Source organism: Cyrtonyx montezumae, unplaced genomic scaffold (assembly GCF_038088225.1).
Source record: "Cyrtonyx montezumae isolate F1298 unplaced genomic scaffold, pur_monq_1.0 scaffold_8, whole genome shotgun sequence".
NCBI lineage: Eukaryota > Metazoa > Chordata > Aves > Galliformes > Odontophoridae > Cyrtonyx > Cyrtonyx montezumae.
In genome coordinates, this window is record NW_027072089.1 from 13,379,109 (window position 1) to 13,399,505 (window position 20,397).

At 38.0% G+C, this 20,397-nt stretch overlaps 1 protein-coding gene across 1 annotated transcript in view; it reads left to right on the forward strand.

The window, feature by feature from the left end:
- The window catches only part of EIF3H (eukaryotic translation initiation factor 3 subunit H), a 75,449-nt gene extending 56,268 nt beyond the window's left edge, over window positions 1-19,181 (forward strand). Inside the window, exons 3-8 of the mRNA XM_065753660.1 lie at window positions 2,596-2,763; window positions 4,228-4,327; window positions 5,744-5,893; window positions 13,511-13,631; window positions 16,248-16,380; window positions 18,924-19,181. Of these exons, the coding sequence (XP_065609732.1) occupies window positions 2,596-2,763; window positions 4,228-4,327; window positions 5,744-5,893; window positions 13,511-13,631; window positions 16,248-16,380; window positions 18,924-19,021 (770 nt within the window). The 3' untranslated portion in view covers window positions 19,022-19,181. The remainder of the gene's footprint in view (window positions 1-2,595; window positions 2,764-4,227; window positions 4,328-5,743; window positions 5,894-13,510; window positions 13,632-16,247; window positions 16,381-18,923) is intronic.
- Window positions 19,182-20,397: the final 1,216 nt, after the last annotated feature.

Below are 20,397 nucleotides of genomic sequence, written 5' to 3' on the forward strand. Positions count from 1 at the left end.
CATTATCATCTAACTGCTAACAGTCATGAGAGGAGGAACTGCTGACTTGAAATCTGGATGCTTTTCAGTGAGGCCTTTCTTCTACGAGATGTCTCTCACACTTCTGTTCAGTTACATGATGCTTTGTCTTTAAGGCAAGAAGTCCTCGAACATAATTTTTTGGTTGCACTTAACACTTGTAAGAGCATGACATACCTTTATTCAGACTTACAAAGATCTGGATGTTTTCATAGGGTGTTCCCTATCTTTAACATCTCCTTATGATCTCTTAAAGGAGAAAATACCGGGATGGGTTTTACTATATGATTTCATAGGAATCTTATGTAGAAAATACTTTTCTTTCTATCACTTCACGGCCACTTTGACTTTGCCTACATCTTCAATTTTAAGAAAATCAGCACTGCAATTAGTTGTGTAGATCAACAGTCTAAGAATCCACATCTATTTTCTTTCTAAAAAAAGATAATTCCTCTTTTTCAAGTGCATTTGAAAATCTTTCTGGTTTTTCTTTTTCATGACTTCATCTAGCTAGAAAGAATTTAACTGTAATTTCATGTCTTTGCAAGTCATGTCAGAAGCGAGTCTTGCTTTCTGCACAGGTATATTTTAAAAAAGTTTCTTTAAAATAGTCCATTCTATCTACATTTTCTGCATTTATTGAATGTGCTTTTTTCTATTTAAAATTGAGGTCATAGCAGTAGTCTTGCAATGCTGGGAAATAATTGTATTCTGTATGCTTTAATTGTAAAAAGTAGGAGAAAAAGGGAAAAAAAATGACCAAACCTTTAAATGTAAGGTCTTTGCTTCTCTGACAAGCTAGATCTTGACTTTGTTTTTGTTAGAAAAGTGGGAAATGTCTTGAGACACTACCTGCTGAAACAGCGGGGGCTGCTGAGTAAGGAGGATTCCTGAAGCTGTCCTGTATTTCTGGAAGCTCTGCAATGAAAAGGGGATTAACGTTTATTTTATTTCAGTCTGGCAGGGGGAAAGGTGTTCGTAGCAACTCTAAAAGAGCTGTTTGATCAGTTCCAGTTAGCTGACTGTCCTGGGAAGTAGTGACACCTTTAGATGTGCCGCGGCGCAGTGGCAGCCCCACGGCGTGGCCCTTTTTGCATAGGCGCATGTGGCATTTCAGACCTGAGCCTGGATGGTTTTGCTGTGTTAGCTGAGGAGTGCTAGGTTATCGTTGGTGTCCTGGGTGATACGCAAATTGTAAGTCATTTGTATTAAGGCATTATGAAATAGAATGCAGGCACCAACGTATGCTGATGGAAAAAGTCTGCAAGCGCTTATACAAATGTATGTAGATTACTTAAGACATTGTAATTTAAAAGGGTTAGCAGACTGAGGAGTTTAGTTTGTGCTTTGTGTGTGATAAGTTGGAAAATGTGTCAGTTCTTGAGAAGTATCTCCTCGTATCTTTGAAGGATAAAATAGTTTTTTTATTCTGGAAATGATATAAAGTGGGTTCTGAACACTTAGCACGTTCTATTCTCTAATTAATTTATGTGGCTTTCTTTTATAATGAATATCATATTTTCATCTGTATGAGGAGAACCCATGGGAAAAAGAAAAAACAAAAATAAATGCATAGGATGGAGTTGTTTTTTGTGAATTTTGGAGCAGCAGACAAAACTGAAGGATTGTGTAATACTGTTGCATCTGATTTCCTATCGCTTGGCTGTGAGCAATGGCACACAGAAATCAGTCCCCTTATATACTGTCAGCAGGCTGTGTCTGTCTAGAAGGTCTTATAAGCAATAAGGTGCGTGGATCTGCTTGATCGGAGCATGTTAAAACACTGCTTGACAGAATGCTCTTCCATCCTGGTAATCTGAATGAGGCATTTGGTTGAAACAGAATTTGTTCATTGATACAATAAAACATTACAGCTGTGGGTTTAAAAAAAAAAAGAAATAAAAACTAAAAAAAATGAATAAAATCAACATTTATCTGCTAGGGTAATGTACTCTGTATGTAATTTATGTATAATACTTATCTATCCATTTTTCTAAAATAAGAAAAGTGTTAAAAAAAAGAAACAGTGTTAAAAAAGTTGAAGACAAATGCAATTAAATCTGACAACTATAGTGGGTACCCCAAACTATAATGCTAAAAACGTAGTTCTAAACTGTGAAGAAGACAAAAAGTTCTTTCGTATTTTGTATTTACATTTGATTATTTTGGGATCTAAAGGAGTATTATTTCATTCCTAGCAGTACCATAATTTATATCACAATTTATGTTTTTATTAAATGGTAAATTACTACTGGTTAATGAAGCCCCGGTATCTACAATTTTTTATGAATGAGCAAGTAATCTGCACTGTAAATGGGACGTAACGGTTTGTTGATCGCTTTAGCAATTAAGTCCAGCTGAAAAAAGAAAGTCTGCTTGCTTAGGCTAGTCTTACTTTCTGAGGAAGCCCTGTATTTTCCTGCAGATAGTGTAGTTAGTGCAGAAGCACACTTCTACGCAGTTGATGAAAAAGACAATGAAAAAAAGTACAATTTAGTCACCAAATATTAAGCACTCTCTAGAAATAGTACCAATTATGTAAATTCACTTTCTAAACGTAATTTTTATTTACTCTAGTTCAATACCAGATGGAAATGATGCGAAGCCTTCGCCACGTAAACATTGATCATCTTCACGTTGGCTGGTACCAGTCCACATACTATGGCTCTTTTGTCACCCGTGCCCTCCTGGACTCCCAGTTCAGTTACCAGCATGCAATTGAGGAGTCTGTAGTTCTCATTTACGGTTAGTATGAGGTTTCCTTTATTATTCTTTTCCCCTCTTAATATTATTACTACTATTTTTGTATTCTGTCTTTTGCCTGTAAGAGTAGCCTGGCAGGCCTTTTCAAGTAAATACCAACCCTGTGTCTACGGCAGCCTCAGCAGCAGCTAAGTCTAGACAGGGTTTCCTTCTTTCTGTTTATTTTTCTTGCTATCAGAGCCCTGATGTGTACGTTTTGGAATGCTGGAGTAGCTGCTTCATTTTTATTCCTTCATCTCCCCTCCCTCGTCGGAGGGGCTGGTGGAACTCGACCAGATGTCTAACAAACCCCGATTGCTAGCGTGTCTGGCTCTGTACGTGACTGACCAATCATGACACGACTTGCCAAGTTTTTTTATACCTCTGACAGAAGCATACAAAACCTGGACTGTTTCTTAGCACAAAGATTTTTTTCTTTTCTGCCTATTTAATGGTGTTTCCTCAAGCTCTCCAGACCAGATGTTCTGTGCTGTATCAGAACCGTAGGCAATTTAACAGCTTTATAGCCTCCCCCTCCCCAAACACTCACAGTTTGCCATATCTGGCAGACTTGCATATAGTTTCCAGCTGAGAAGTAAATGTAACGTCCTGAGTATCTGTCAGAAAAAATACTAATGAATACGATCAATCTTATGAGCTGCCCCAAAATTGTTTCAGTATGTTAACAATTGGATTACAGTAAAGAACAAGTTGTTAAAGTATACTTATATTGGCTGGAAACATTGCATCATCAGACCTTGATGAATTTTCCACTTGTTTCAGTCTATTTTGGTTTTTATTTTATCACCGATTGCTAAAAGTTTTACTGCGTTAAGTTTCAGACAACATGAATGTTAACACAGCTTTTATTCTAATGTTGGCATGATTCAGCCATTATCATGCAGCAAGTGTTAAGCTTCTTTGTCCTAGGAATGTAACAGTTTGTTTAGAAAATTTCCCCCTACATTCAGTATAGTATGTCATGGCAAAATTAAACGTTTTATATACCAGTTGCACCGTTGTGCACCAAGCAGCAGGGCAACTTGATCTGAATTAGCTTATTGCTACTCAAAAATACAATTTTCGTATAAAATGCTGTTTAACGAATATTTTGATTTACTGCATAATAACTAGAGGGGAAAATGTTTATTTAAATGAGGTCGCTGTTACATAAGTTATTCGGATAGCTCACATTAAGGAAAAGAAAATGTGAATTAGACCTTTAATGGGAAAATAATGTTATGGGTAGGAGGGTTCTCTTTCCCCACTGTGTTCTCCAAGTTATGTTTATTAATCAGCCTCATTGTATATAGTTAGGCTGTATTTGACATTTCAATATGTGTTGATTGTCTTATTTTTCTAAGAAGACTATTTAGATCTTTGCCTTCTGTTTATGTAACTCGTACACTGAATTAAAAAAGCAATCTGGAGTTTGTATTAATATTCTTCCTTCGTTTTTGATTATAGATCCCATTAAGACTGCCCAAGGGTCTTTGTCACTGAAGGCGTATCGGTTGACTCCCAAACTGATGGAAGTTTGCAAAGAAAAAGACTTCTCTCCAGAAGCGTAAGTAATTGAGAAGAATGATTTCTCATGATCTTCCTGGATTATTTGGATGCACAGGGGCACGTGGGATGATGAAAATACTGTGTTTTTAAAATCTCATGTAACAGCACGTGCTGGTAAACTGGATGTGTTCTGTGCAGTGATGGCTGTGTACTGATACAGTCTTAGAAAAGGAACAGAAGTCTGACGTTGGGCTTTTAAATGAGGCAGAAGCCGGGAGAACTTGGGCTGATTTTGGAAATGGCTGACAGGCTGGCTGAACATGGTGAAGGTATCTCTATCTGGAATCAGGATCAAAAAATATATTGAAAACAAATATCCCCCCAAAAAACCACCAGAGGAAGCACAGAGAGAAGGGGAAATAGCTGGTCTGCCTTTGAGCTGTTGTTTCCTGAAGGAAAATTGAACAGGTATTCTACATTTGCTGGTCTTCTGTGTTTGTTCCAAATCAACTCCCCCGTGTGGACACAGTCTTCTCGAGTGAAAGTAAGATGATTACTGTTTCAAAAGAATAGTTGCTTGTAATAGATGTAGGCCTGAGTTGTCTCCTTTTGCCCCACACAGCTTGGTGTTCTACAGCAAAAGCACACGCACTTGTTAAACTTTATTCATTGAGGAGAAGCTAAGTAAATTCATTGCTCAGTGTCTAAAAATAACATTTGCATAATAAACAAGCAGATCTGTTGTTTATTAAAAAAGAAATAAAAGTGATCTTGTTTCAAGGTTCTATACACATACAAAGAAATTAAGGATTTATTTACTGAAACATATATCAAAACATATATCGTGCTTTTGTTTCCAGCTTTTATGAAAGGTGTTAGTATCTACTTCATTTTAAAACATTATCAGTAAATGTTATATTTTAAAAAAGTGCACAATAAACTTGTATTTTAATATCCACCATAGAGTTTAATGGTTTGAAACACACGCTGTTTTGTTGATCTAATTTTCATCAGTAAAATTCTTAATTATTTTGCTATTGGGGAATTTTTTTGTTGTTGTAGTAGTTAGGACTTTAAATCAGTTTTGATATTATATGGTAACTGTTCACTTCAATATAAGAAACTCTAGTGGCAGGGAAAACAACACTAAAGTATTTTGGAAGGGGCAGAGTTAATCCTGTCAGTGCAGTCTTTTGCTGGAGGCTTTTTCATGCAAGTAATGTGTTAGTGAGCAAAGCAGCTGCTTGACTTCTGAGAGTTTTTGTAGAGCAGCTTTTCCTACTCTTTGTAAATGTGAGGTTTTGCCATGCAAATGCTCTCTAACCGAGAGACTTGACTTGTGCTTGCATATGGAGCTCTGGAAATGGGAAGTTTTAACAAAATTGCCTGTTTAATGTTGCTGGAGCAACAGTTTAACAAAATGAACAACAGAGGTGCTATTTATTTTAATAAATATTTTCAACTTGTTTCGCAGTTTGAAAAAAGCAAATATTGCTTATGAAAACATGTTTGAAGAAGTGCCCATTGTAATTAAGAATTCATACCTGATCAATGTGATGTTGTGGGAACTGGAAAAGAAATCTGCAGTAGCCGATAGACATGAATTGCTCAGTCTGGCTAGCAGGTAAGTACTTGTTACAATAATGGATGTATTTTTATTCGCTTTCCCAAGCCACAGTTTAACACCTTGGGTGAAATCCCAGTCTTATTACAGCCCATGGAAGCTTTGCCTTGACTTTAATGGAGTTAAGACTTTACCCTTCATGTGTTTTTTGCTGAAGAAAAAGCTGCGTGGTAAAACGACAGCATTAATTCCGAGACTAAAATCAGCCGTAGCCTGTATTTACCTGTACTGCTTCAGCTGTGTATCCCTTTCAGCAGTACCTATTTTCTTCACTTCCAAAAAAGTAAAGAAAATGAAGGCAAATAATTCTGTTACGTATTCCTTAAGTGATCTTGTTAATAATTTTAATTAAAAAGAAACTACGTTTGTCTTACTTTAGTTTCAGAATTCGTTAAAAAAAAAACAACAATCTGAGAAATTGGAAAAAACAGCTCAGGCTGATGTTGCTGACAGCCAGCGCTAATGATGTCAGAAATGGTTCAAGTAACTTTTTGTTCTTGTAGCACTTTGCCCTTAAAGTACATTTATGATAACAACAGAGGCATCGCCTATAGCAGTGTGATCAGAAGTTCGGTGGTAGTTAAATCTTACCCGATGCAGTATAGTTAATTTGGTTATTATTGGGCTGATTAAAAAGAACAGATGTGGAAAATGATGCAATATCTTGTTGCGTAGAAATGGGATATATTCACTAATAGGTTTCTGGAGCGTAACACTCTTTTTTCTTTGATGTATTATCTGCCAGGATTCTGATCTCCACTGTTGACTTTGCCAACCAAATTAGCTGAATACCAGTTGTCCTTTTCCTCCCCTCATTGTGTAAAACTATTTAAGATTCCATGTTGCTAGTGGTGCATATGTTGCCTGTGTTAGCAGTAGTCTTCAACTCCATTCCATTCTGTTTTCTTTTCCAGAGCTTATGTTCATATGCTGAGGGATCTGATGCTTTTAGAGAAATTGGGCAAGAGAGATTGGATCTAAGGCTGAACCATGCCTGGAAACTTATAAATATCACAAGGGATATTTAGTCAATAGTTTGTCCAGTGCAGTTGCTGTGTCTGGAATTAATCAATTGTTGCTGAATTGTGCAGGCTGCTCAACTTCCAGGTTTCTTGTCAGTCTTTTTGCCTTGTCAAAGCTTTTGCCATGGGGAATGGGCAGGGTACTGGATGTGGGTGATGAGCATTTCCTCATGAGCTCTGCTGTGAAAAAGAGAACTGTGCTGAGTACACACAGAGGTCTGCGGGTGACTTGACAGTGCTGTCCTTTATTGCTTCTGGGACTTTCCTCCTGTTAAAAAGACTGCTAAGCAATCCTTTCTCAGGCTGCTGCTACTCATAGAGTGAGGTTCTGGCAATGGAAATGAGTTTGAACAGATCACAACACACAGATGAAGTTTGTCATTGGCTTGTCGTCTTTTGTAGTAACTGCGCTGTACTGCTACCTTGACTTAAGCTAAAAGATATTTGCAAGTTAATTTTCTTACTGGAATGGCGGTGTTGGGAGTTGTAGCCTGGTGCAAGACAGGCTTTTGTGGTGGTCCTTTCATCAGAGAACTGAAGGAGAAAAACAGAGAAAAAGGAAACTCTCCATTTGTGCTTAGGAATCCTTCACGGGAGAAAAAAGGGGAGCTTTTTTCTCACTGAATCAAAGTTTATTTTCAGTAGGTGTTTTCTTAGAGCTGTATAGCACTGTTCTTGACAATGACACAGGTGGAAATGGATTCTTGATAAACCTGGTTAAAAGAGACTTTTCAATTAAATGTGTTTCTTTGAACTTGCATAGTTACTCTCCTTTATGCTGGTAGCAATTTCTTCAGCTTACTGCTTCCCAGTAATGGGGAATTAATTCAACAGATTCATCAGTTTTCAGCCTTATGTCTCCTGAACTGACTTTTCTGGCAGCATTCTTCAAGCTCACCTGGTCTATTGGAGGAACTTAAGTGCTTAGTTTGATTCAAAGCAGACAGAATATTGTAAATTATCCCAGTGAGTTTATTTGAAGATTACTGTAAATGCATGGGGTTTTTTAATTCTTTAGGGCTGCTTTTAGTTACCAGGCAGGTTGTGTTCGGTGATATCTTACACTGGTGTGACTCAGCTGGCAAATTAGGAACACTTTAATGTTCATTTATTCTAGGTAGGGTAACTTAACATTGCTTGCTTAAATATTTAACTCATTTTTACTTGAATTCAATTACCAAGATTTCTGTCAAAGAATATATTAACCTGAAGTAGGGGAGTTCAAATTACCACTATAGCAGAGCTTTATTTTCATTTCGTATTTCCTAATTTTTGTCCTTGGATAGGCTGAAAAATCTCAGATATCAACGTTTTATTTCTAAGTTTTGGTGCGTCTTCCTTGGTGAACTTTTGCTGCTGCTGTAGATTTAGTTGGTGATAACTTCAAGGCTACTTTATTTTAGGTAGGGTGAGGTTTTTATTTATTTATTTATTTTATTTTATTTTTATTTTTACTCTTGTCCTTTGGGAGCATCCCTGAATCTTTTTTAATCTTCTGAAGCAATGGTTTTGGCAATGAAATTATTTACCCTTGGTTCTTCTCATCTGGAATGTTTGTTTCATCAAGATTCTCACATGTTCAGCCACCCACCTTGTCTGAGTTTGAAGCTGTACCTATTTGAGGTACTTTGAATGCACCTTAATATCTTTTTTCCTTTTGAAGTAAATTTGTGATAATTGTATAAAGTAGCTTACTTTTTGAGCATAAATCTGTTTTTTTCTTGTGAAATGTGAATTGACTGGAATATTCGAGGGAAAGAAGTTAAAGGCAAAATAGCACGCAGCTAGCAAGTAATAGCAAGTAAAGGCCTTTTGCTTAAACTGTTATCCTTCTGCTACCCTTAAGGACCAAAATGTCTTGTGAAGACCTTGGAATACTGCCAATCTTTTGATAGAAACTCAGGAATTAAAATCCTGTCAGATAATGTTCCAGATCTTCAGAGAAATAATTACAACCAACTTTCCCATTCTCATCCATCTCTTCCCTATTCTATTGATGATCTAGTTTAAATTAAAAAAAGCTTTTTTGTGGTCTAGCTTCATAATAGGGTTGTTCTATAATATCTCAATTTGTCTCAAGCAATTTTTCTAATAGTGTGCGTCAGTAGAAGCAAACATGTGCTGAACATTTACCGCAGTAACATCTACTTGGCAGAAACATTTTTCAAGCATCAGATGCAGTATTTTTACAAAAGTGACATAAGGAGGGTTACTTTGGCATTCAAAAATAATGTTAACCTTTGTTCATTGTACTGCTTGTTCAGAAATCTGTGTGTTTAACGGATTATTAAGATAATTATGAAAATCTCTAATTTGCAGATGGAGGAAGCTGACACAGAGGGTAAATGTGTTGCCCAAAGGCACACATCAAAGTCAAAACAGAGAAGGGAATGGAGCTCTGAGACTCCTGACTTACATATCTCATTCAAACAAAATCCTCTTAAAAAGAGCACAGGTTGTATTCAGGCTGAAATGTGGAGATGTAAACAAGTTCATCTGCTAAGCGGTGGGAACGTTCCTTAGAAATATTTAATCAAAAAGATGTGCTTTGCCCAGCAGTACCTCTCTAATCCACGCAATGCTGTTTCCCCCCAGGAGGAGTAATGCTGCACAGAGAGGTACTGTTCCCATAAAGCAGTGATGGAGAGAGGGGTCTCAGCACGGCTGATGAAATTGGAAAACCAGAGCAGTAGATGGAGCTTTCCTTGTGCTTGCCCTTGCTGTTCCCTGTTCTTATTTGCTTTAGCCAAGATGCAGATGAATGGACCCTGCATGTACTTTGTTTCGTGGTGATTGTGGGCAGTCTTGACAGGCCTTTCTTTTCAGATGCCTCCAACATGAGGTGCATGGATCAGCACGGCGACTCAGATCTCAGAAGCTGTGTACTCTGCTCTCTTTTGCAGCGTGGGTAGCTGAGCTACTCTGAAAGTGCAAACTATGAGGCCTTACAAGCCATGTGTAGAGAGAGATAAAGCTAATGTGCAGGACATGAGAAGCTGAGAGTGATGGGAATTCATGCTTCTTTTTGAAGCTTTGGTTTCTAACTTGGGGATGCATTGTGGGTGTTTCAGACTTTCAGTGAGTACGTGTGGAGTCCTTTCCTGGTTAAAGATGCTGAGGGAAATGTGGGTTTCATGTGTAGCTCCGTGCTATGAATCCTACAGAAGCTGAGCCAGTTGAGGTTCCAGCCCCCAGCTGCTTGCATCATTCCTCCACTCTATCCCCATTTCATCTCTACATCCTTCCCACCCTCAAAGATTTTTTTATTCCCTCATCTGTTTTGGAGCACGGCTGTACAAATAGCTTTGTGGAATAGACTGGTGGAAAAAGTCAGGCTCCCACTCTTCTTCCCTTCCAGCCCTTCCTTCAGTGTGTCTCCCTCTCTGTTTAAAGAAACCCCAACAGAGGGTTTTTTTGCATTTACAGTAGAGTGTTTCACTGGAACGGTTTAAAGTGTGCCCACGCAAACAGCTGAATCCATACAGCTGAGAGTGCCGTAATCCTTGGGCAGAGGGAGAGGCAGGAAGATGCTGATGCTGGAACCTTCTAAACCAGCTTTGCTGGCAACAGCAAACCACACCTTTGCTCTTCTAAACTATATCCACTGTGCCATATAATACCACCACTGAGGCTGTGGTGGTATGGGCATTCCTTCATGCAGAGGGAAGCTTGCATTCAGGTCTTTCAGCCATATCTGTATCCTAACAGGATACACTCGTGCAGTGAATGATAAATGGGTGTGACTTGATGTATAGGTGATGCTTTCTTCTTCCATGAAAGCTAGACCATAATACTGCCAAAGGCAAGGCTCATCAGCTAGAAGAACCAGGTCACCTATGGGAGACCTGCCTGCTCACAGCTTTCCGTTGCTCACTCTCAGAATTATTTTAACTTCATTTGATAGTTGTTAAATAAGGAATTGGAAGTAATCCCTGTGCCAACCACTTCTGTACGTATCTACCCTTTTTGGTGAAGAGTAATATGGGGAAATAGGGAAATACCCTAACCAGTATAAGGCTGGTACAGAAGAAGTGCTCAGTACTAACAGGTGCACAGTCTCCTGTGTGGGCTTTCTGATGCTTAGTATGATGACAGTTCTTCAGCTAGGGTATTTCCTAATGTTTTTCCCCTATAAATATTCGCTGATATCTGAGATAGAGTGATCTCCTAATGCTCCCAATCCATCTGTTGAAAATACAATTTCTGTTGTATTGTTGAAAATATATTTCTATATTTAGTAATATAGAAGAGCAGTCTGTCAAATGCAGGTCTCTATTTCACTATCGCAGAGACTTCTAAGAAGGTGTGTCTTTACGGATGTGTGAGCACCAATTACTTTCACTTTATTTTTTTTTATTGCATTAAAATGTACTGGGCATGTAGGTACCACATAGTGTAGGTTTTGATATCTTTTATGGGAGTGCAGAAGGGGAGGAGATACCTGAAAGATCTATTGGGTTGAGTAAGTGTATGGTGAGTTTTATGGGCTGGAGCAATACAATTTAACCTCCTAAATCTCACTCAAATAAACTTCTGCTGAATAAAACTTACTTCAACATTGCACACGTAAGAGTTTTGCAAATTGTTTCCTATTGCTTTCGTATATTCTTAAAGAGGTGGAGTAAAAGGAGAGTATCAGGCACATGAGACATAAGGAAAAAGCAGGTTCTGTATTTGGAGCATACTTATCACTTCATGTCTCAGTTCACATCTGTTTAAGTTATCTGTTTTTAGATTTTTGTTTCCTTGGCAATGGGAGCAAACGGTATATTACTGTAATGTCTTAACAATAACTCCCTGTTTCAGAATTCTGCTATACTAAGTTGCTCCTAGAGAGATTCACATAAAATCATTTCTTGTAACCAGCTATATTTCATATGGACGCTATCTGTAAAATAATTATGTATTCCTGATGGCTGCATACCCTGCAAGGCCATTAGTGTTCTGGTAATATCCAGTTCTTACACTAACTCAGTATAATATAAACTCTATAAAAAATGAAAACATGCACACCCATGGCCATGGCAATATTCCACAGTTCTAAATATCATAATGCTTGAAATGCTCAACTGAAGGAAAGAAACCCTCCAAGAAGTTTAAAAGTAATGATTACAGTGGCGCCTTTCTTTCTGCTGTGTAGCTGAAGTCTTCCTCACCATCTGCCCCTGTAGGCAATCGAAGTTTTAAACTATGGCTTGTAAATAAATTGTGCTCAGAAATGACTGATCCAGCCTTGTGTTAGGCGAGCAGGCAGCTCAGCTAGTGAAAAAGCTGTTCCAGTACTTGTGGATGAGGGTGAGTGTCCTTAGCTATGTTCTCAGCAGGTATCTTCTAATGCCTCTATATTACAAGCATCTGTCTACAGTTCTGAATTCTGTGGGCTTGGGGAGTATTTTACACTTGAAAAGGGACGTGTGTAGTATTAGGCGTCTTGTTCCCTTTTCATTCCCTTTTCACATTGTGCTGCTATTTCCTACTGGCTCTTCCAGTTAGTTTCCCGAGTCCGAAAGGACTTAGAGTGGTGGGAATGCATTGTAAAGGGCAGTAGGAATCTCGGATAATGCGGAGAAACAGTGACTGAGGGATATGATTCTGACACAGAAATGCACCAAACTGCTTTTAGTTGAGAGAGACTCCATGAATAGTAGTGGATTTGAGTTGAAGAGGAGAAGGATGAGGTTTAGCTGTTTAGTCCTTGGTCTTCAGCCAGGTTGTACTGGGTGAGGCTTAAATTTGGAGCCAACAACCTAGCTTCTGATCAAAGGGATCAATACGGAGCAGTAAGTACCCTTCTTTTACTGCACTACCCTGTAAACACAATCTAGGATGAATACCGTCTCCATGGGCACCGGTCTTTAAAGTTCCAAAACTTAAACTTGGAAACCATACCTTAAGTTCCTGTGAAATACTGAATCAATTGCTAAAAACGGTTACAATAAAAGTTGTTTAACAGACTGCATTTGTCTGGCCAAGGCTGTAGATCGCGTAACTGGAACTGGACGCACCCAGCCTAGCTGCTTCCATGTTGCCTATGATATGGAATGTGGAGTTGGCTGGGCTGGATGTGATACTCCCTCTCAACAGCTAAGATCAAGTGATGTCTGCTGAACTTCCAGGCATGGTTTGATAGTCTAGTTAATGAGAGAGACCTCTGAAGAGTATTTAGCAATCCCTATTGAGCATCAGAAATACTGAAAAAAGCCAGAAATAGCTTGAAACTTGACTGCTTGAACACATCTAGAATGTTTTTCAAGGTTATGTGTCACCATAAAGGCATCAGACTTTCTCTTTCAAACATTTGACCTGAATCCATAAGTCTTGTTAAGCAGAAGGTTTTCTTAACTGGGAAGTTCTTTGCAAAGACCATAGCATTTAAATATCTTATTTGTAATGTGGCAAGGTACTGTAGGAAGAGAAGCCAGGTAAAATATCTTCAAATACATGCACGAACAAAAATAACCAGGAACTCAGTAAATAAATAAATGTGCAAACTCTGCTGCCGTTAGTGCAGAAAAGTTTGTCAAGTAACTTGAATTTTCAAGTTCAGTTTTTTAAAACTAAATTCAGTCTTTCAGGAATGTTTCTTGTATTTCAGTAATCACCTAGGGAAGAGTCTGCAGCTGCTGATGGACAGAGTGGATGAGATGAGCCAAGACATTGTGAAATACAATACCTACCTGAGGAATGTAAGCAAGCAGCAGCAGCAGAAGCACCAGGTTGGTAACAGAGAAAACCTGAATGAGAAGACTTTATCCATGAAATATGGTTTTGGGGGGTGTTATCTAAGACAAATGGTTTTGGATTTAGATCTGGATCTAAGCAAGCAAGATAAAATTTTTACAGAAATGTATCTGTTAAGTAGAGTCATAAAATGTTACAGCTAGTGGGGAATCGTCAAATGAATTCAGTTCTGCTGACACACAACGGGGATTTGTCTATCTTTGCTATTTTATGTGTTTGTTAGTGATCTGTGATAAAAACAGTCACTTGATAGATATACTGTGGACATACGGACTAGAGGATTAGTAAATGAGATGAAAGAGTGATGTACAAGTGAAGTGTTCCGTAGCAAACTGTGCTTTAATACCATCACATATAGTCCTCCAAAGAAACAGTCCATACTGAAAAGGCAGCAGAGTGCCCTCTTAGCAGAAGTGACATTTCAGTCATGTTTGATGTCAGTAGATAGTGATACCGATCAGATGATGCTGATTTTTCATTCCTAATGCCAAAAGAGCTGTTTAACATCCAAAAGACTCTGGTTAGGGAATTCTGAATGGGAAGAACAGCTCTAGGTACTCCTGCTTGAACAGAGAAGTTAGACCAGGTGACCTCGAGACCTCCTCCAGCTTTCAGCTGTGCTGTGATTTTTGAGAGAGTTGCTGCACCAAATGCAGCAGCAGCAACTAAAGCAATACCATGTCTAATTAGGGAAGAACGCTGGTAAATTGGAAAAAAACTCTATGGGAATGGTTTAAAAGCCTTGATAGCAGATATTCGTGAATACAATTCACTTCATGTGATAACTTCATGTGTAAAATTAAGGAGTGACCTGCTTTACTCGAGAAGTACCTGCGAGAAAAATAAATTTGAGCTCTTTAATCTAGCAGGCAGGGATATATAACAAGGTTTAGTACTGGCCAGCTGAAATTAGACCAGGTTGGTTTACAGATAAAATATTGCAGCTATTGCTACACAAAGTAGCTAGTTATTAAAAAGAGTATCTGTGTTTCATGGTAAGTGGTTTATCACTGACTATTTATCAGGATTGGCTTTTATTTTTTTTTCTTTCTACTTAAGTATAGCTTGAATAGGGATTTCTTTAAGGAAGCAGTGCGTGAACAGTGGCCTCTTCTGGCTGTGCACTTCCTGAGGACATAGAATCTTTCTGCATGTTATCTTCAGAAGAATTATTTTCCTTTGCTGCCTAATTTGAATAGAAAGATGGCATGCACTTCAAAGGTTTTCTGGATAACAAGGGGATCTATTTATTTGGAAAAGCAGAGCAAAGTAGGTTCCATGGTGTCTCTCTTCATTTCTTTAGTAACTAACTGCTTTAGTAGTGGCTCATTGTGACATAGTTAGTGGTCTTAACTTCATTTTTAAAACGGAGTGATTATGATTAAGAGCAAGCCATTTCAATAGAGAATAATAGGCAGACTGCTGAGAAGTGAATGGGGTAATGCAAAGAAAGAAGAAACTACATGAAATTCACATACAAATATGGGCATTTAATATTTTATTTTTAACAGTGTCCAAGAAGATGTATTTGTCACTACTACTGGAAAAAAAATTACTTCATTTCAGTATGCCACCAAGTATGAAATGTTCTGTTGTGTACAGATATGTTTAAATAAGTGAGAGAATATACCCTGTACAATTTGGCTTGTTTAAGGATTTTTTTTTAATGTATTAAATGTGAGGACTTTGGACAAAGCTTGCATTAGTTCCTGGCTCTGATACCCAGTACAAAATCTCACGTATGTGTTTTTGAACATATGTAGTTCTGTGAGTGCAAATGTTTTATCCAAGTGGATGAAAAAATGATCAGCCTTAATTTTTAGTTTTAATGATCTACATGGAAAAGGGAAGTACTGAAAACAACTGTCAGTATTTTCTAGTAGCTGATTAATTTCTACAAACTGCTGTTTCAGTATATCACTGGGTAACCTCAAAGAAATGACATCTGTGTGGCAGAATATATGAACGACCTGAGTGGAGAATTGAGCCATTCCACTTTGTTTCAGTTGCTGCTTTGTCGTGGTTAAATACCCTTTGGCTTAAAATACCTTGCTTAATCAAGTTCTCTTCCCCATTCAGGTTAATGTTGTTCAGACCTTAATAAAATTGGATATTTCTATCTTGTGTAACTATTTGTGGCAACAGCTTCTCGTACCTACATATTCCAACCTTGTTTTCCATTTTTGCTTGGAAGCTTTTATCTAATACACCATAATCTTTTCGTCAGATATGGTATTTATCTCTGGGAAAAAAAAAATCATAAATATGCACCTATCACTTCGGTACTGCACTGTTTTCTAGTCCCTCTGTTCTTTCAGGTGCCAACTTGAAGGAAGAAAATAAAAGCTCTTGTTGCCAGTGATTTAAAGCTAACTTCATTTGGGGTTATCTTTTAGAGCTGGGGCTACTTTTTCACTTGGTCATTTTGTTTCTTAAGTAAGGGGGTATTTGAAATTCCCACTCCTTACTCTGTATGAAGAAGTAATATTTTGCAAACCTACTTGCTATTTAAGCAAAGCGCATCTGGAATTAAAGACTTAGCAGTGCTTTGAAAGTTCTGTTGCATTCTGTTTCTGTTGCTTTCTTTCCAGTACCAGCAGAGACGTCAGCAAGAAAATTTGCAGCGTCAAAGCCGAGGGGAAGCCCCTCTGCCTGAAGAGGACATCAATAAACTCTTTAAACCACCACAGCCCCCTGCCAGAATGGAATCACTCCTTATTGCAGGTAGCGTTCCAGCAGTCCTTCTGACTCATCTTTTCACATCTGAATGTTACCCTGGGAAAAACTGCAGTTGTTACCCTAGAAAGCATCTTCATTTTTTGTTACCTTTGACACTGTGGTGTTATATTTTGGTGTTGATAGTGTTCTCAATACTGTTCTTCATTTGCTCAGAGACACTGCTTGGAGCAAACTGTGATACCCAGCCCTCGTGTCTGAGGCATTCCAGAAAAAGTGGCTAAGATAAACAACTTCATTGCTAGGAGGCAGTCCATGCCTCTGTTAGAAAGTGAGCTTCCACACACAGAACAGTCCTAAACCATCTAGGGAAGTAACTGAGGCATGTTACTGGTATGAACATACATGTTTTTATGAAATCAGGCCTCTGTGTTTAACCAAAATGGCTGCATTCAGCTAGCATAAAATCAGACCACTGTGTTTAACTGAAGTGGCTGTGTATAGCTTTATACTTGACGAATGGGGACTTTCTCAGTTTATTTCTTACTCGGCCATCATAGTTAGCTTATGTCTCACCAACTGTGTGCTTCATGGGCTTCTGGAAAAGGGCAGGAGCAGCAAGAGCCTCTTCCTGCCTCCATTCTGAGAAGCTGGAGTGGGATTTGAAAGGAGAGATACCCTCTGGAGAATGGATTTTCTGCCCAAATTGGAGTAGCGACTGCTGCAGTCAGTAAGTGCTCTCTGCACTTACAGCCTGGCTCCTCCCTCAGCTGCACAAGTTAAGGGGTGTACAGCTGAGGTATAGGAGTCAATTACTTGAGCTGGGACCTTTGAGTCAGAGCAGAGCACGTCTGCCCTATTATCTCCAGCTCTAAGTTACTGTGACTGTCCCTAGGTGTTGAAATGACTGTTGCAGAAGCTGAGAACGTTGCTTTTAACTTCATATAGAATTGGGCTCGCTTCTTTGATTTTACTGGCCAGAGTTCCAGGGGAGCTATTTTTCATCTCCCTACATCCAAATGTGAATGAAAATGTAAATGGGAACAAAGCACAGGTGCTTTGTGGTGGTGGTGTTTTCACCCGCAGTCTGTTCAGTTTTGTGGTGTTCTGCAGTGTATAGCCACAGTTTGCTACAAAATTCAGTGCCTGCCTTTTCGCTCTTGAAAGAGCAAAAACGGCTGGGACCTCACAGAGAGCAGAAAACCTAGATGCACTGCTAAGTAATATAAGTTTGGAAAATGTCATAGGAAATCCATTTTCTTTTTTAAACTATGAGAGGCTTTTCAGCTTAGTTAGCGATCACCATTGTTCTGTACTGGAAGAAAATTAAACAGAAGTCTTGGCAGTTAGAGTACAGAAAGTGAGTGATCTGACATAAAAAAATAATAATTAAGTGTTCAATTTTGGAATGTCCAAGAGAGTTAAGGTAGTACTGGTATTTTTTTTTGTACTGCTAGTAAATGCTCCTTTTAAAAGAAATAATGTACTTGATCCATTATTCAAAACAGGATCTTTCAACAAGCCATTGTTTAGAAAGTTCTGAACAGTTAATGAATCTTAGTAGCAGTAAAGTATTAAAAAACTCAGCTTTAGCATAGCTTAGAATATGCAAAATAAGTGTGCATGCTTGTGGTATGATAGTGATAGCTTAATGTGAATCATCTCTTAGGAGAAATTAAAAACTATTAAAGGAGAAACAAAGCGTTCAGCCAGAGCACTCTCTTCATTTCTTTTTTTTTCTTTTTTCTTTTACTATAGTCAAGGGAAGAATTGGAAGCATCTACTTAAATTCAGATGAAGTAAAGTTTGTGGATAAAGAATAAAACTTAGCTCTTTTGTCTCTGAGGCATTTAGAAACTTTTCAAATAGAGCATTAGCTTGAGAGTTTATTGGGCTTCTAAACAGTCTTAATTTTGATTAAACTGGCTTCTTGCTATTCCTAGCTAACTAGGGAAATAACTTGCAGCAATGCTTGTATAAAAGTGTTTTAATAGGCACATTTGATTTGTATAGCACTGACAAATCTTCGTACCCTGATGACTTTTGAAATAGCTAACAAAGTGAAATATGAGGTGAAAAAAAAGCCTAGAAATTATCAAACAGGAGTACCACAATTTTCAGTGTTAGTGGAAAATATTTGTTGTTACAACATTTTACTAGGGACAGCAGTGCACAGGAGCAGAATTGAACATAAGCTATGCAGTATTTTTAGAACAACTAAATTTGAGAGCAACAAAATTAACTAAATCATTAGTTAATATATTAGGCTTATGATACAGCTACGAGAATTGTTGATTCCTTTTATTGTCATGTCTTTTAAGAAATTGTAAATAACAGTTGTAGGAAAATTATGAGGTTTTGGGCATACTAGTTTACCTATTCTACTAAATTATTCCTCTTTCCAAACCTATTTGGGAATACTGATGATGTGAATTCCCAGGTACAGAGCATTCAGCCTGTTTTGGTTGCTTCCCTGTGGAAATCGTTTTCATGATCTATGATAATCGTGATCCATGATCTTTGCTGTGTTTAAAAAATCATGTTCTTTTCTGAATGTGAAAATTGACATGGTTTTAATCTTCTATTGACAGGTCAAATTAATACCTACTGTCAGAATATTAAGGAGTTCAATGCACAGAACCTGGGCAAGCTTTTCATGGCTCAGGCTCTCCAAGACTACAACAATTGAAGAAACTTTGCTATAACCTTCAACAGAAAAAGTTTTACAGTTTAATACTGTTTGTGATCCTGTTGAAAACTCTGTGTACTGGGAAAAGAGTCTTGTAAAGCAATCACCTTGGTTTGTGGAGAACTCTGCAGTAAGAAAAATAAAAGGCAAATTTTAAGGATATTTTAGTATTTCCTTATTTGTTGGCCATATTGGACTGGAATTCTCTGTGGTCATTCAGGTTTTCTAAGTGCTTGGCGGTTTTTCATGTTTAGTCATAGCAAATGATACAGGTTTTATTTAACTTGGAATGTGAAACACAAACAAGTTATTACAAATGTTCGGTATAGCCGACTTTACAGAAGAAATTTAAGATTTCCCAGTTTTGGTTGAGAACTTACAACCATAACACGCCAGTTGCCTGGAACAGTTGTTCATTTTCACTTTAATCTGTTTAGACAGTGGTGCAGAGGACCTTCCCTTTTGCAAATGTCTCATAGGCTTCTCAGCTGGAACATACAAATCAATGCTCCGTGGAGACTGATCCCCACAGTGGCATGCTAGGCTGTGTTCCCATTTCCTGTTGCCACCACCAACTACACTGAAACCCAATGATCTTGCAGAAATCTTCATGGAGGATGTTGTAGAATTAATTAACCTGTAGTAGGTAGTGTGGTGTAAGTGGACACCATACCTACTCTGTGTTAACTTTGCCATCTGCACACGTACTTATTCCTGAACTTGAGCTACTTCACATTTTAACAAGAACATTAATTTAAGGGTTTAATGCATGGCAATGCACTCACGTTACTGTTTTATACTTACTAAAAGAAAGAAGAAAAAGTTCCTGCCTGTTACAGCGTAATGAGTCCTGGGAGCCTAAAATGGCTGTAAGAATTCAGTTTTAGTCTTTTATAATGAATAACATCTTCTAAATACAATCCTAGTATGGAAAATTTCAGCCTGCAAGGTGAATGTTTTGGAAAGTCAGAAGTGTGTGAAAAGGGAAGTTAGATTAGGACCTTATTTTTGTCGGTCTTAGCTATAGTGCTTGTGGTATTTGTGCAAATATGTATGCAAATTTTGTTCAGCCCTCAAATATCTGGCAAATTGCCAGTCTGATCCTTTTATCTTGGAAACTTTAGGCACCCTTATGTTCACGTTCATATGGTGAACTTATCTGAAAACAAAAGTCTGTTAAATGTTCTGCTTCAGTGCACATGATTTTCGTTTTCTGTATCAGTAATATTTAAATTGTGTTAATTTTCTAGTTTTCTGAAGGGCCAGAAACTCCCCACTGCAGCAGAAGTAGGAGCAGATAATTAGGATAAAATGTTTGACATAGTGGGGAAAAAAAAGATCTTCTAAATAACTGGGAATAAATGACTGTCTTCTTA